At 34.4% G+C, this 13,930-nt stretch overlaps 1 protein-coding gene across 1 annotated transcript in view; it reads left to right on the forward strand.

The window, feature by feature from the left end:
* The window catches only part of cntnap2a (contactin associated protein 2a), a 488,873-nt gene extending 478,337 nt beyond the window's left edge, over positions 1-10,536 (forward strand). The window contains exons 22-24 of the mRNA XM_051098409.1: positions 5,433-5,663; positions 6,562-6,633; positions 9,740-10,536. Coding sequence (XP_050954366.1) covers positions 5,433-5,663; positions 6,562-6,633; positions 9,740-9,939 — 503 coding nt within the window. The 3' untranslated portion in view covers positions 9,940-10,536. The remainder of the gene's footprint in view (positions 1-5,432; positions 5,664-6,561; positions 6,634-9,739) is intronic.
* Positions 10,537-13,930: the final 3,394 nt, after the last annotated feature.

Below are 13,930 nucleotides of genomic sequence, written 5' to 3' on the forward strand. Positions count from 1 at the left end.
GTAAACATCATCACATGACATATCACACAGTGTCATTATTTATTTAAGAAAAATACAGCCAAGAGGGAAAGGCCACGTGTGACGAAGTTAGGACACCCTATGTTGCCTGTAGATTCACTTTAAGCAGCAATAACTTGAAGCATTCATTTTCTGTGTGACTTTATCAGTCTCTCACATCGTTCTGGAGGAATTTGGACCGCTCTTCTTTTCAACATTGCTCCAGTTTATTGAGGTTTGTGGGCATTTGCTTATGCACAGCTCTCACCACAACATTTAGTTAAGTCAGGATGAGCTCTGGACTTTGACTGGGCTATTGCAACACCTTGATTCTTTTCTTTTCAGCCATTCTGTTGTAGATTTGCTGGTGTGCTTGGGATTATTGTCCTGTTGCATGACCCAATTTTGGCCCAACTTTAGATGTCGGACAGATGCCCTCGCATTTGACTCTGGAGTGCTTTGATATACAGAGGAGTTCATGGCCAGCTCAATGACTGTGAGGTGCCCAGGTCCTGTGGCTACAAAACAAGCCCAAAATTATCAGCCCTCCTCCAGCATGCTTGTCTTTTGGTATGAGGTGTTTGTGCTGATATGCTCTTTAGGTTTTCACCTTGGTGCTGTGCATTATGGCCAAACATCTCCACTTTGGTCTCGTCTGTTCAAAGGACATTATTCTAGAAGACGTGTGTTTTGTTCTAAACTGTCCTAAACAGACCTAAACTGTGCTGCAGTGTTTTTTTTAGATAGAAGAGGCTTTCTTCTGCCAAGCCTTCCAAACATGCTATTTTTGTCTCATATTTTTCTAATGGTATTGTCATGAACTTTATCATTTAACATGTTAACTGAGGCCTGTAGAGTCTGAGGTGTAGTTCTTGGGTTGTCTGCCATTTCTCTGAGCTTTACACGGTCTGATCTTGGGGTGAATTTTCTGGGACGTCCACTGGAAGGAGAGGTGTCTGTTTTAAATGTCTTCCACTTGTGAATAAACTTCAAATTGTTTGGAAATGGCCGTATTACTCTTCTCAGATTGATGGCAGCAACAATTGCTTCTCTAAGATGATTGCTGATGTCTTACCTCCTTGGCATTGTGTTAACACACACCTGAAGGCTCCAGACCAGCAATCTGCCAAAGCTTATGCTTTTACAGAGGGGCTCAGACTTGCTGATGATCAGTTAATCAAAGGTATTTGATTAGCAGTGCTTGACTGTTATTTACCCTCTCAATTCCAAATATGTTAACAGTAAGGGCGTCCTAAATTTGTCACACATGGCTTTTCCATTTTGGCTTTATTTTTGTTCAGTAAATAATGACACGGTGCAATTTGTCATGTGTTGTTGTTCATCTGAGGTTTTATTTTTTGGGGACTTCATAATGTGTATTAAGGATGTGTAATGTTATGTCATGTATTATAAGCACTAGAATATGTGCTTTATAAGTACTAGTAAACAGTCAATAAGCTAGTAATATACATGTTAACAAGTAACTAGTTAGTTCCTATACTAAATTGTTACCTATTTTAAATTTTCAATATTATCAGTAAGTTTATGGAAAGATTTGTTTTCTTTTAACAAGGATGGATTGAATTTAAATTGTCAGTAAATAAATTTATATTGCTTCAAAAGATATCCAATAAAATGCTGTTGTTTGATTTTTTTTTTTTTATAAAAAAAAATAGACTCCTGAAAAATGCAGTATGTATTTGTATATAATATTTTTATGTAACTCAACTATTATTTAAAAATGACTATATGTCTGGCTTAAAATGAACCCAAAATGAAAACCAGATACATAATCACTAGAGGCATCAGCAGTAATCAAAAGGTGAACATTTATTAGTAAGCTGTTTAAAAAAAAAGAAAGAAAGAAAGAAAGTTTATTATTTAATTGTTATTTATTCAACTTATTAATAAATGTTCATTTATGGAGCATATTAATAAATGTTAATTTCCAACCTATTTTGGCTTCATTTTAATTTTTAAGTTAAATAAAACTACCCAGAAGGTTGAGTTAAACATTTAACCCAAAACAACCTAATCGCTGGGTTTCTTCATATTTCACCTAGCGCTGGTGTTTTTAACCCAGCATTTTTTTAGAGTGTATAAACACATAAATGGCATTTCATTGTGCATCTTGTTTACTGGTGCAACTAAGTTTCAGTTGAATTGCAATTTAAAAGGCATTCTTAATTTACATCTGAATGCCGCATAACCTTGAAACTCTGATATACTGTCATCTCTCGCATAAAGCTATAAAAGCTGTTTTACTGTGATACTCTGAATCAAAAAAAATCTTCATCCCTATAAGGTGTTCTTGATGCACAACACAGACAGTTTTCTTTGTTTTTATATCCATTGTTCTCATCGTGTGTTTTTCTTGTGCGTTCTTTTACCGTTGAGACAGTGTGTACTTTACCCCTGGCTGTGGTGAGAGAATGCTGAATTTGGATGCACACCGCAGCTGCTTTGAAGAAGCTTCACAAACACAGGTTTGAAGAGGTTTCGTCTGTAATGTGCTGCATTTAGACAGACTCTTTTGTCTGTGTTCAGTGGTGCTGCACTTTGAAGGTACCAGGATATGTTAGTGTGCCTGAAGACAAGAAAGAGGGGGGAGAGAAAAGAGTAATAGAAAGTGTTTTATGAAAATGCCTGAGGACTGGGGTTTAGTCTTTTGTCAGGATTACTTTGCCGTTTGGATTTAAATATCAGAGTATAAAGATCAGTTTGGACTGTTGAGCAGCAAGCAATGCTTATATGGATAGTTCTCCCCCAAAATTAAATTCTATCGTTGTTTACTCATCTTCATGACATTCCTAATCCGAATGACATACTTTCTTCTGTAGAGCATAAAAGAAGATATTTTGGAAAATGTTCTGGTCACAAAAATGACACAAAGCATAATTAAAATATCATGAAAGCATTACTTAAGACTTAACTTAAGCCCTCTGAAGTCATAAGAGAGCCTTACGTGGGAAACAAATCAGTGATATTTTAGTATTATTTACGTGCTTCTATATTTTTTTGTTAAATGTTGAATTAGTTTGTATTTTTTATTAGGTTTTATATATTAAGTTTATTTTCATTTTAGTTTACATTTCAGGGGTTTTTTTATTTTTCACATTTTTAATTTGCTTTTCTCATTTTTTAATCATTCTAATTAGCTTTATTTTATTTAAAATAAGATTATATTATTTCAGTTTATATGTATATATAATATATATTGCATATTGCATATTCTAATTTACTTCTATATATTCAAAATTCTAACTATATATTCTATATTTTTGTTTACATTTATAACTTATAACTATATAGTCAGAATTATAACTATATATTCACATTTTACATTTATATATTCAGATTTTATATAATTAATTTCTGTTTGGCGCTTCATAATATGTATAAGTGTGTGTGTGTGTGTGTGTGAGTGTGTGTGTGTGTGTGTGTGTTTACCTGGTATTTATTACATTATGGGGACCAAATGTCCCCACAAGGATAGTAATACCAGTAAATTTTGACCTTGTGGGGACATTTTTAGGTCCCCATGAGGAATCAGGCTTATAAATCATGCAGAATGAGTTTTTATGAGAAAGTAAAAATGTGGACAGTCTCCTGTGAGGGCTAGGTTTAGGTATAAGGTAGGTGAAGGGCGACAGAAAATAAGGTTTGTACAGTATAAAAACCATTGTGCATATGGAATGTCCCCATATAACATGGAAACACAACGTGTGTGTGTGTGTGTGTGTGTGTGTGTGAGTGTTACAATTTGCATTTATATATTCAGACTTATAAATATATATTCAGGTTTACATTTATATATTCAAATTTCTAAATATATACAGTTTTCCCCTAGGTTTACATCACTGGGTAACCGGTACCCAATGGTACTTTTATTCAGTACTCTCTGTGTAATAACGAAAACATTAAGTAAAAAAGTAAATAAATTCTCAGTTTCAACATTTTGAATAATAGGGCCCTACAATCTTTTTCTTTTCTTTTTTTTTTCAAACATTCTTGTGTGTTTTAATTGTTCTGATAATCAAATGAAGGCATTAAACATTTATTTATATTATATATTATTACCCTTTTATTTTTTGGCATGCAAACAGAGGTTTACTGTTAAAATTAATATATGGAAGAAAAAATGTGCGACTACAGAGTTAAAAAAAACGTTTTAATAATTCTACTATTTTTTCTACAGTTCTTGTTGTAATATGTATTTTTTCATTTCACTGTTTTATTTAATTTTGGCAGAAATAGGAATATATAAACACTTACATTATACTGTACAAAAGTAATACAAGACTAGAACGAGTTCTCTCAAATGAGACGGGGCGCCCCCTAATATAAATGGTAGGGCAAACACTGATATATTCTAAATTAAATTATATATTCAGAATTATAACTTTGTATTCTGATTTACATATATATATTCAGACTTATGACTATATATATTGTAGCTATATATTCACACTTCACATTTATATATTTAGATTTTATATTATTAATTCCCGTTTAGCGCTTCATAATATGTATAAGTGTGTGTGTATGTGTATATATATACATATATATAAATTTCTAAATATATATTCTGATTTACTTATATATTCAGAATTATAACTATGTATTCTGATTTACATTTATATATTCAGACTTATAACTATATATTCAGAATTACAGCCATATATTCACAAATTACATTTAAATATTCAGATTTTATATAATTCTTGTTTGGCGCTTCATGATATGTATAAGTGTGTGTGTGCTCAGTTTATTATTATTTCAGATTTATTTCAGTTAAGTCAAATATTTTTTAGGTTTATTTTTTGTTGAAAAAAAAACACTGGATCAAACCAAATGTAAGTCATTATTCACTAATTAATCACAAATAATAAACTTCTGCGACCAAATGAATGGGTTTACAATTCTTAAACAAATCATTCTGGCAATTTTTTTACACTAGATCGAATAATATTAAAAAGATCCAAAAGAATCCAAATCATTTAAGTTTGGACAAATGACAGTGAGTAAATAATTTTTACTTTAAGTGAACTATTAAATATTCAGTATAGCAACAAACTAATTATTTGCATCTAAAATCTACAAACCATTGAATTGGAATGGCATACATGCAGAGAGCCATTATTATCAGTTTGTTTGCAGTTTGAGTGTAAACGATACATTTTTTGTTCAGATACAGTTGTTCCCTCAAGGTTTTATTTTTGTAATGCAGATCTGATGTATGTACATAATACATGAACTTGCATTGATCTTATCCTTTTATTGCAGCGAAATGGAGCACATTTCCCGGAACAAGACTTGGATCAGTTTTCTGCAGTTATCTTGTATTTCAGGCTGTCTGACATTTCAAACATTTCGATTTTGGTTATTCTCTTGCTCTTAGTCTAACTTTAGACTCCTATCTGTATCTCTTGCAGAAACTGGGTACATTGATCCAGTGATTATTGAAAAATACAACACACCCGGGTTTGTGGGTTGCCTGTCCAGAGTGCAGTTTAACAGCATTGCTCCTCTGAAAGCCGCTCTCAGGTCCCGCGTTTCTGCGCCCGTCTCTCACCAGGGTAAACTGGTGGAATCCAACTGCGGAGCTTCGCCCCTCACGATCCCACCCATGTCTGCTGCAACCGACCCGTGGCACCTAGATGCAGGTAAGCGCATTTAAACAACCCAAATAATAACAAAAGAGGTCTCAGAAATGCACTGAAATCTCACTCCTGCATTATTTCCCAGGAGTGGTGTAAAAGACATTTCATTTCCAATGCTAGTTTATTGATTGCAGCACCTCCAGAGTGAAGCTTAGACCTGACTGATGAGATCTGTCTGCTGTAAACCTTGTTATAGAAACCCACCTAAATGTGCGTCTTAACTGCCACAGTTATTGTATTGCTTTCAGATTGATTTAAACATGAAACACATACTGAACGAAAGTTCAATACAGCAGCAGCACATTTTAGATTCGATTTAGACCAGTCGCCACAAATAAACAGGCTTGCTGATATTGTGTCCTGCTATTTTGTAAAAAGGTCAATGGCCAGTTAGTGAACAAAATGGTTTTTGTAAAGGCCGAAGGCTTCGCACAGCTTATAAGTGCATCAGTGCATCAAGTTAAACCATTATATTTTGTGTATTTGACAAACATGCTTAAAAAAGAATCTTTGACATAGAGAACTTGATTCATTTTCGTATCAGAACTGGACATGTTTTCATATTTCTTCATTTTCAGTCTATTAGGGTTATTATAGTTAACTGAAACTATAAAAACCAACTGGAAAAAAATTGTGTAGAAACAATTTTCACTTAGAAATTGCTAGTAAATTTCAGAAGTTTAAAACAAAATTTTAAAGTAAAAGACTGAAATAGTATTTTTTGTAAAACATATTCCAAAATGTTTTTTTTATTTTACATTGAAAATCCATGAAAACTACAGACGTTAGAAAAATAAATGTGAAAATCTTGATATGAATATTGACTAAATTATTGTAACTAAAATTTAAAATGATAACGATTGTATCTGATAATTATTATGATTAATATGGTCATTTATAGGTGCTGATTTCCCCTTCAATGAGGAAAGAGTGATACCGGATGGAGTTAATAGGAATTCAGCTATTATAGGAGGTGAGATGGAAACATATTCTTATCTAATTCAGATAAACAGCTACTTCTTTTAAATGGTCTATTATTTTAAAGGAATATTTCATCCAAAATGGAAAAGCCTTAGGCCTTCCAAGATCAAGTTTGTTTCTTCATCAGAGCACAACTGGAGAAATGTATCACTGTATCACTTGCTTACCAATGGATCCTCTGCAGTGAATGGGTGCCGTCAGAATGAGAGTCTGAATAGCTAATAAAAACATCACAATAATCCACAAGAAAAACTGCAGTCCATTAATTAACAAACACACATATTTTCTCTTCACAAGATTACTTGTGGATTATTGTGATGTTTTTATCAGCTGTTTGGAGTCTTTTCTGACGGCACCCATTTACTACAGAGGATCAATTGGTGACCAAGTGATATAATGCTTTTTTTAAAATCTCTTCCAATGAAGAAAGAAACTCATCTATACTGTAAAAAACAATTTGTTGAGTCAACTTAAAATAATTTGTAACCTGGCTGCCTTAAAATTTTAAGTTCAGTCAACTCAAGAAAAAAAAGTTTATTCAACTTGAAATGTTAAATTATACTAAGTGACAACTTAGATATTTGAGTTGAATCAACTTAAAATTTTAAGGCAGCTGGGTTACTTACCCATCTGTTAAGTTTAGCAAACACAAATATCTAAGTTGTTACTTAGTACAACTTAACATTTCAAGTTGAATAAACTTATTTTAGTTGACTGAACATAAAATTTTAAGGCAGCCGTGTAACAAATTATTTTAAGCTGACTCAACAAATTGTGTTTTTTATTTTTTACAGTGTACATCTTGGATGACTTTAAAGGATTAGTTCACTGATGATTTACTAACTGAATGTCATTCAAGATGTTAATGTCTTTCTTTCTTCAGTCAAAAACATTCCAGGATTTTTCTTTCTTAAAGTGGACTTCAGTGGGGACCAGCAGATTGCAGGTCCATATTGCAGTTTCAATGCATCTTCAAAGGGCTCTACATGATCCCAGTCAGGGAATAAGGGCCAGTTTTACTAAACAGGGCAAATTAGCGCAAGAGCACAATTTCAAAACAGCGTCAATGGGGGTGGAAATTTCTGCGGTGAATTACTAACAATGTGCAAATTAAAGAACATGGAGACATCTCATTTATGTATCGACCAATGCAATATACCAAGCACAGCACAAATTAGCGTAGTTGCTAATAAAAATAAAGAACCCTCAGTACATTGAAAAGAACCGCTGGTCAAAAAATGAAAGTTTGTTAGAAGGTTTGATAGATCTGGTATTGCTTGACTCATAGTTGAGGGTTCCATGTTGACTTTTATTTCCTGAAGCAAATTAAAAATGACAAGGCTTGGCAAAAGATGTTCAAATAATGTGTTCTTCTGGCATTCCAAAAAAATACATGTGGAACAAATCCTCTCCCTTCTACCATAAGCCCTCCTTGCAATAATAATTGCAGCCATTTCAAGCGCAAAATAGTTTAAAACATGCTTTTTGGGTGTTAAATAATGGCGCAACTGCTAGTAATTTCACAAGCGCAAACGATAGTAAAACGGGTTGCGTAATTCATTTAAATACTCTCCTCCCATAAAATTTGCATCTGAAAGGGAAACTCCTACAAATGCATATTCAATAAGGTCAGGCGCAAAAATAACTGTGTCCACGCCTTTTCAGCAATAATTCTTCACTGCGCATCTTTAGTAAAACCTGACTGTACGATTTTAACGCCAAAAGACGGTTCGCGCTGGCGCAAGCTGTTAGTAAAACTAGTCCAAAGAGTCTTATCTAGCAAAACGATTGGTCATTTTCTAAAAAATATATTTAATTTATATACTTTTTAACCCTGGTGAGTTTAAAGTATTCCAGCTGACCCCCCAGAGTGAGTTTTTTTTTAGGCGACCGTTATTTTAGAATGTTTGCCCTTATTGTTTCCACACCGCAGCCACACTGTATGACAGATGGATCGTTTTTATTTTGTTTTTCCTTTTTATTCAAAATATTCACACACTTGCTCACCTGATATTCTGATTCACAAATATGTGTAAATTAGTGTGTTTTGTCATTTCAAGCCTTTTATAAATGATCTGGATTGTGATCTATTACGTGAGATGGGCGCCGCCATGTTTTGAGTCAGAGAGTCCTGTCAGCTGGACTGGCTGGTGGACTGGAAGAGGAATAGAGTGAACTTTTTAGTTACTTACACTATGTGTATGTGATATGAATAAAACACATCTGCAAATTATATTTGAATGGATTGTTATTTGCTTCCATAGACATCTGTGTGTATTTTACAAACTCTAAATGTATTGTTTTACTAGTACTTATGTGTATTTAAATGTCTGAAACCTAAAATTAGCATTATGTGGTTAAAAACACTGCATAGTTGTGATTATATCACAAGTGCAGAGCTAGTCTCTCTCTGACTCAGTGCCAGCCAACATGCGAAAGCGCAGTTTGAATTTAGTTCGGTCACCGAACGTTCTAAATCCCATATGTGGGACCGTACTACCAGAGGCACAGAAATTAGAATCCCACACCGCTCAACAGGTTAACCACAAATGCTCATCTTGCACTAGCTTCACACATTACATAGTCACATTGGAAAGGTCACATGTGACGTAGGTACAAGTACCAACCCAGTGTTTACAAAGCGAACGTGCAGAGAAAGTCAAAAACCGTCGGATGATTTTGAAGGTGTGAGAGTTTTTCGCCATATCGAACCTTTTTGAACCAGAGTACACAGTTGAAGAACTAACGACGTGTGACCTTTCCAACATGATTACGTAATGTGGCATAGATGCTCATCGTAGAATAGCGCAAGACGAGCATTTGCGGATAAAGAGTACATTTTTTTAATCTTATTCCTCTGCTGGGATCGTGTAGAGCCGTTTGAAGCTGCATTGAAACTGTAATTTGGACCTTTAACCAATTGATCCCCATTGAAGTCCACTATATGGAGAAAAATCCTGGAATGTTTTCCTCAAAAACCTTAATTTCTTTTCGACTGAAGAAGGAAATTTTATCTGGAAATTTTAATACTGGAGTGAACTAACCAATTTTTCTTGTAAACTATTCCTTTAACTGTGGTGAATGTATTTTTCTCGCAGGTATCATTGCAGTGGTGATCTTCACTATCCTGTGCACTCTGGTGTTTCTGATCCGGTACATGTTCCGCCATAAAGGCACCTACCACACCAACGAGGCCAAGGGAGGAGAGTCATCTGAATCAGCCGACGCGGCCATTATCGGCACCGAGCCCAATTTCACAGAAACCATCGACGAAAGCAAGAAAGAATGGTTCATCTAATGGGGGTGTACAGACTCTTTCAGAATCTTTTTTTGAGTATCAGAACTAATGTTTTGGGATCAAGCTCATCACCAGTTTGAGAAACTGTCCTGTATATAGTGACTGGCTTGTCTCTTTCTATTGTGTTTTGGCAGAAGTCTTTCAAGTGTGTAATCTCTGGATCACATGTTAATAAATCATTTGACCACATGTTCTTTTTTTACAGAAATATAATTATTTGCCAAAATCCTCTTTTATGGAAGTTTAATCATTTTTTTCACGTGTTATTTTGCTTAATCTTACAATACGTCCTTGTGTGGAAAATGTTTTAGACAAACTATAAATGTTAAATGCTCTATATGAATATTTTTATTTAATTCACTGCACAAACAACAGAGATATGTTAAAGATGACACCAGATTGTATATCATCAGCGAGGGGAAGAAAAACAAGGCATGCACCAAGAATTTTGTCAAATTGACACTGTTTGTAGCCTTCTGCACAGCTCACTTATTTCTTGTGGAAGCCTTCAGTTTATTGTTCCTTGCCAAACACCTCTCAGTCTTAAGCATTTGTTTTGCTGAAGGCATGTATTATGGCATAAAGATGTTATTTTGAGATCATTTTGTCTGTGATTCATTTATACAGGCTGTGGTAAAGCATTGACATAGTGACATCTATTTGGCAAATGAAAACCCAAACGTGTATCATTAGCTTTAAACTTTCGAAATTGTCATTGCAGATGAAGAAGGTGGGACCACTGACACCCAATTTAATGACTTAATTCAAGGTGCCTTTAGGATTCAGCCAGCCGTCTGTGTAGAATTCACATTGGTTGAATAGGTAAAAAGAGAATCCCTATAAATCATCTGGCTGTTTGTATTTATTTGATATATTTGTCTGAGACGAAAGTATATCTGACATTTATGAGTGTTTAGAATCTAATGTTTTATTTTATACATATGCTACAACATTTGAAAAATTTATTGCAGTGTTTATTTTGTCAAATTACTTTCAGCACATTATCAAAGCTTTTTTTTTTTTTACTTTTTAATAAAATGTCTAATAAAACATTTACATACAAATTACCCATTCTCTCAGAAGCTGGTTCAAATAATTTTAGAACATCATTATAGTTTATTATAATTCTCTCATATAGATATCAAGCTAAATTTGATTTATTTATGTGGTTTTCCAAGAAATTGATATGCATTTTATAATTTAGATTAATATTATTTTTGGAAGGTTTTATGTGTAATTTCACAGGTTTGGAAGGTTCACAATCACATCTCAGACTATAACCACAAGTTAATTTTATTAAACATTAATTTTCAAATTTACCTTTTTTAGAGGATAATGAGGAATTCATGAGAATGTAAAAGAGCCTAGATGTTTCACATTTTTATATTCTAATATAAAATTCTTCACCCCTCATTTACATTGAAAATGTAAACATTGTTTTGTATGTTATTGTAAGGTTAGTCGGTTAAGATTCACAATAAATGAAATATATGAATATATTTTTATGAGGATATTTTGTAGATGACCTAGCCTTTCGTTGTGTCTCATCTATGTGTGTATTAGAGGAAGCGTGGATTTTCAAAGATCTGTGAAGAAAAAAAGACGTACTTGAATGTTCCTTGTAGTGGAGACGGAAAGCATTGATCATTTTAATTGTCATAATATGACCCCTTTTCATTTACCTTTTACAGTATTATACTTTATTGAATTTATGTTTTGTGAAGGTGACATGCGGTTTCTTGTAAAAAAAAAAAAAGTTTTTAATATTTACTGCACACAGCTCAGTTCTACTGCTTCTCATGTGGCACATGTATAGGCCTTTTTATTAAATGTAAATATAGATTTTTTGATCACAGCAATTCGATTTGACATTTTATTGTTTATGAGTAAATATACAAGTGAAAGTGTAAACAATATACTATATTTACTCATCTGTATCTCATATTATGATTGCATTCTGCTCGTGTATTCAACTTGTTTTAACGGCAGCATGACCACTGTATGTGAAACTGTACATACTGTACTTTAAAAACTATTGTGCAATATCACAATTGTATTTACTCCCGGGGGCATATTTTTTACCTTTTGTTATGATGTTGACAAGTCAGGAATGAATAGTACAATACTTTTTATATTTAGAGCAACTCAGTTCTCGACTGGCTGTTAAACGTGAGATATTTGTACTGACCTCTTTTCATCCATCTCATTACTGTGTGAGGCCTGATTGCAAAATAAGAGAATTCCTCATTAATGTGGCTATTCTTATGGGAAGGGAATAAAAAGAAGTACCTAACAAATGTTTGTTGTGTATTTTTTTTTACAGCTACAGTACCTTGTATAAGTATTCATACCCCTTCATTTTTTCACGTTTTATGTTGCAGTCTTATGTTAATCTGGTTTACATAACTTTTTTTCCACATCACTTTACACTCCTTACACCATAATGACAAAGCGCAAAACAGATTTGTGACAACTTTGCAAATTTAATAAAATTTAGAAACTGAAATAAGTACATTGCATAAGTATTCATACCCTTATCGCTGTACTTAGCCAAAGCACGTTTACAGCCTCAAGTCTTTTTTGTACGATGCGACAAGCTTTGCACATCTGCATCTGCATTTGGCATCTGCCATTCTTCTTCTCACCTCTCAAGCTCTGACAGCTTGGATGGGGACTGGCAGACATCTTTAGGTTTCTCTGGAAATGTTTGTTTGGGTTCAAACCCAGGCTGTGACTGGGCCACTCAAAGACATTCACAGAATTGTCTATAAGCCACTCTTGCTGTCCTGTTGGAAGGTGAACCTTCTGCCCATGCTCTGGACTAGGTTTTCATTAAGGCTATCTCTATATTCTCCTGTGCTGAGCTTTCCTTCTACTCTGACGAGTGTTTCAGTCCCTGCTGCTGAAAAACAGCCCCACAGCATGAGGCTGCTACCAGCACACTTTACTATTGAGATGCTACTGTGCAGATGATGAGCAGTGCCTGATTTCCTCCAAACATGATGCTTGGAATTGAGGTTCATCAGACCAGAGAATCTTGATTCTCACAATCTGAGAGTTCTTAAGGTGCTTTGTTGCAAATTCCAAGTGTGTTTTCATGTGTCTTCACTGAGGAGAGGGTTGAGTTTGGCCACACCGCCATACCCACTAAACATTGGACGTCGGATAGACGTGCAGATCATGTCTATATTGGGTCCGTCGGTCAGGGTCACGTCACTACGACGTCACATTGCACAGTGGGTAAAGACCAGATTGATGGAGTGTTGCAGTGATGTTTGTCCTTCTGTAAGTTTCTTCCATCTACATATATGATCATGAAGCTCAACTAGAGTGACCACAGCTTCTTGGTCACTAGTTTAAGCAAGGCCCTTCTCCATCAATTGCTGAGCTCTAGGAGAGTCCTAGTTGTTCCATACTTCTTCCATTATGGATAATGGAGGCTACATGCTTCTGTGAACCATCAGTGCAGCAGAATGTCTTTTGACATCTTCCCTGGATCTGTGCCTTGATGCAGTTCTGTCTCTGAGCTCTACAGGCAGTTCATTTGACCTCAGGGGTTGGTTTTTGCTCTGATAGGCATTTTCAGCTGTTTGACCTTTTATTGAGAGGTTTGTGCCTTTGCAAATCATACTCATTCAAATGAATTTGCCGCAGGTTAACACCACTTGACGTTTAGTAACATTTACAAGCAATATGAATGCTTCTGAGCTAAATTTTAAATGTCCTACAAAAGGGTATGAATATTTATGCAACAGAATCAGTTTTTTATTTCTAATACATTTGCAAAGTTGTTGCAAACCTCTTTTTGCTTTGACATTATAGTGTATGGTTTGTAGTTTGATCTGGTCATTCAAAGCAGTTTAACATAAGGCTGCAACATAAAACTTGAAAAAATGAAGGGGTATTGAAACTTTCGCAAGGCACTGTAAAAACCCCGCAATAATTTGGAAACTAGGGGTCTCTTATGTTGACACGTTGATGACTCTTATGA

This window comes from Labeo rohita, chromosome 24, assembly GCF_022985175.1.
Source record: "Labeo rohita strain BAU-BD-2019 chromosome 24, IGBB_LRoh.1.0, whole genome shotgun sequence".
In the NCBI taxonomy this organism is placed as follows: Eukaryota; Metazoa; Chordata; class Actinopteri; order Cypriniformes; family Cyprinidae; genus Labeo; species Labeo rohita.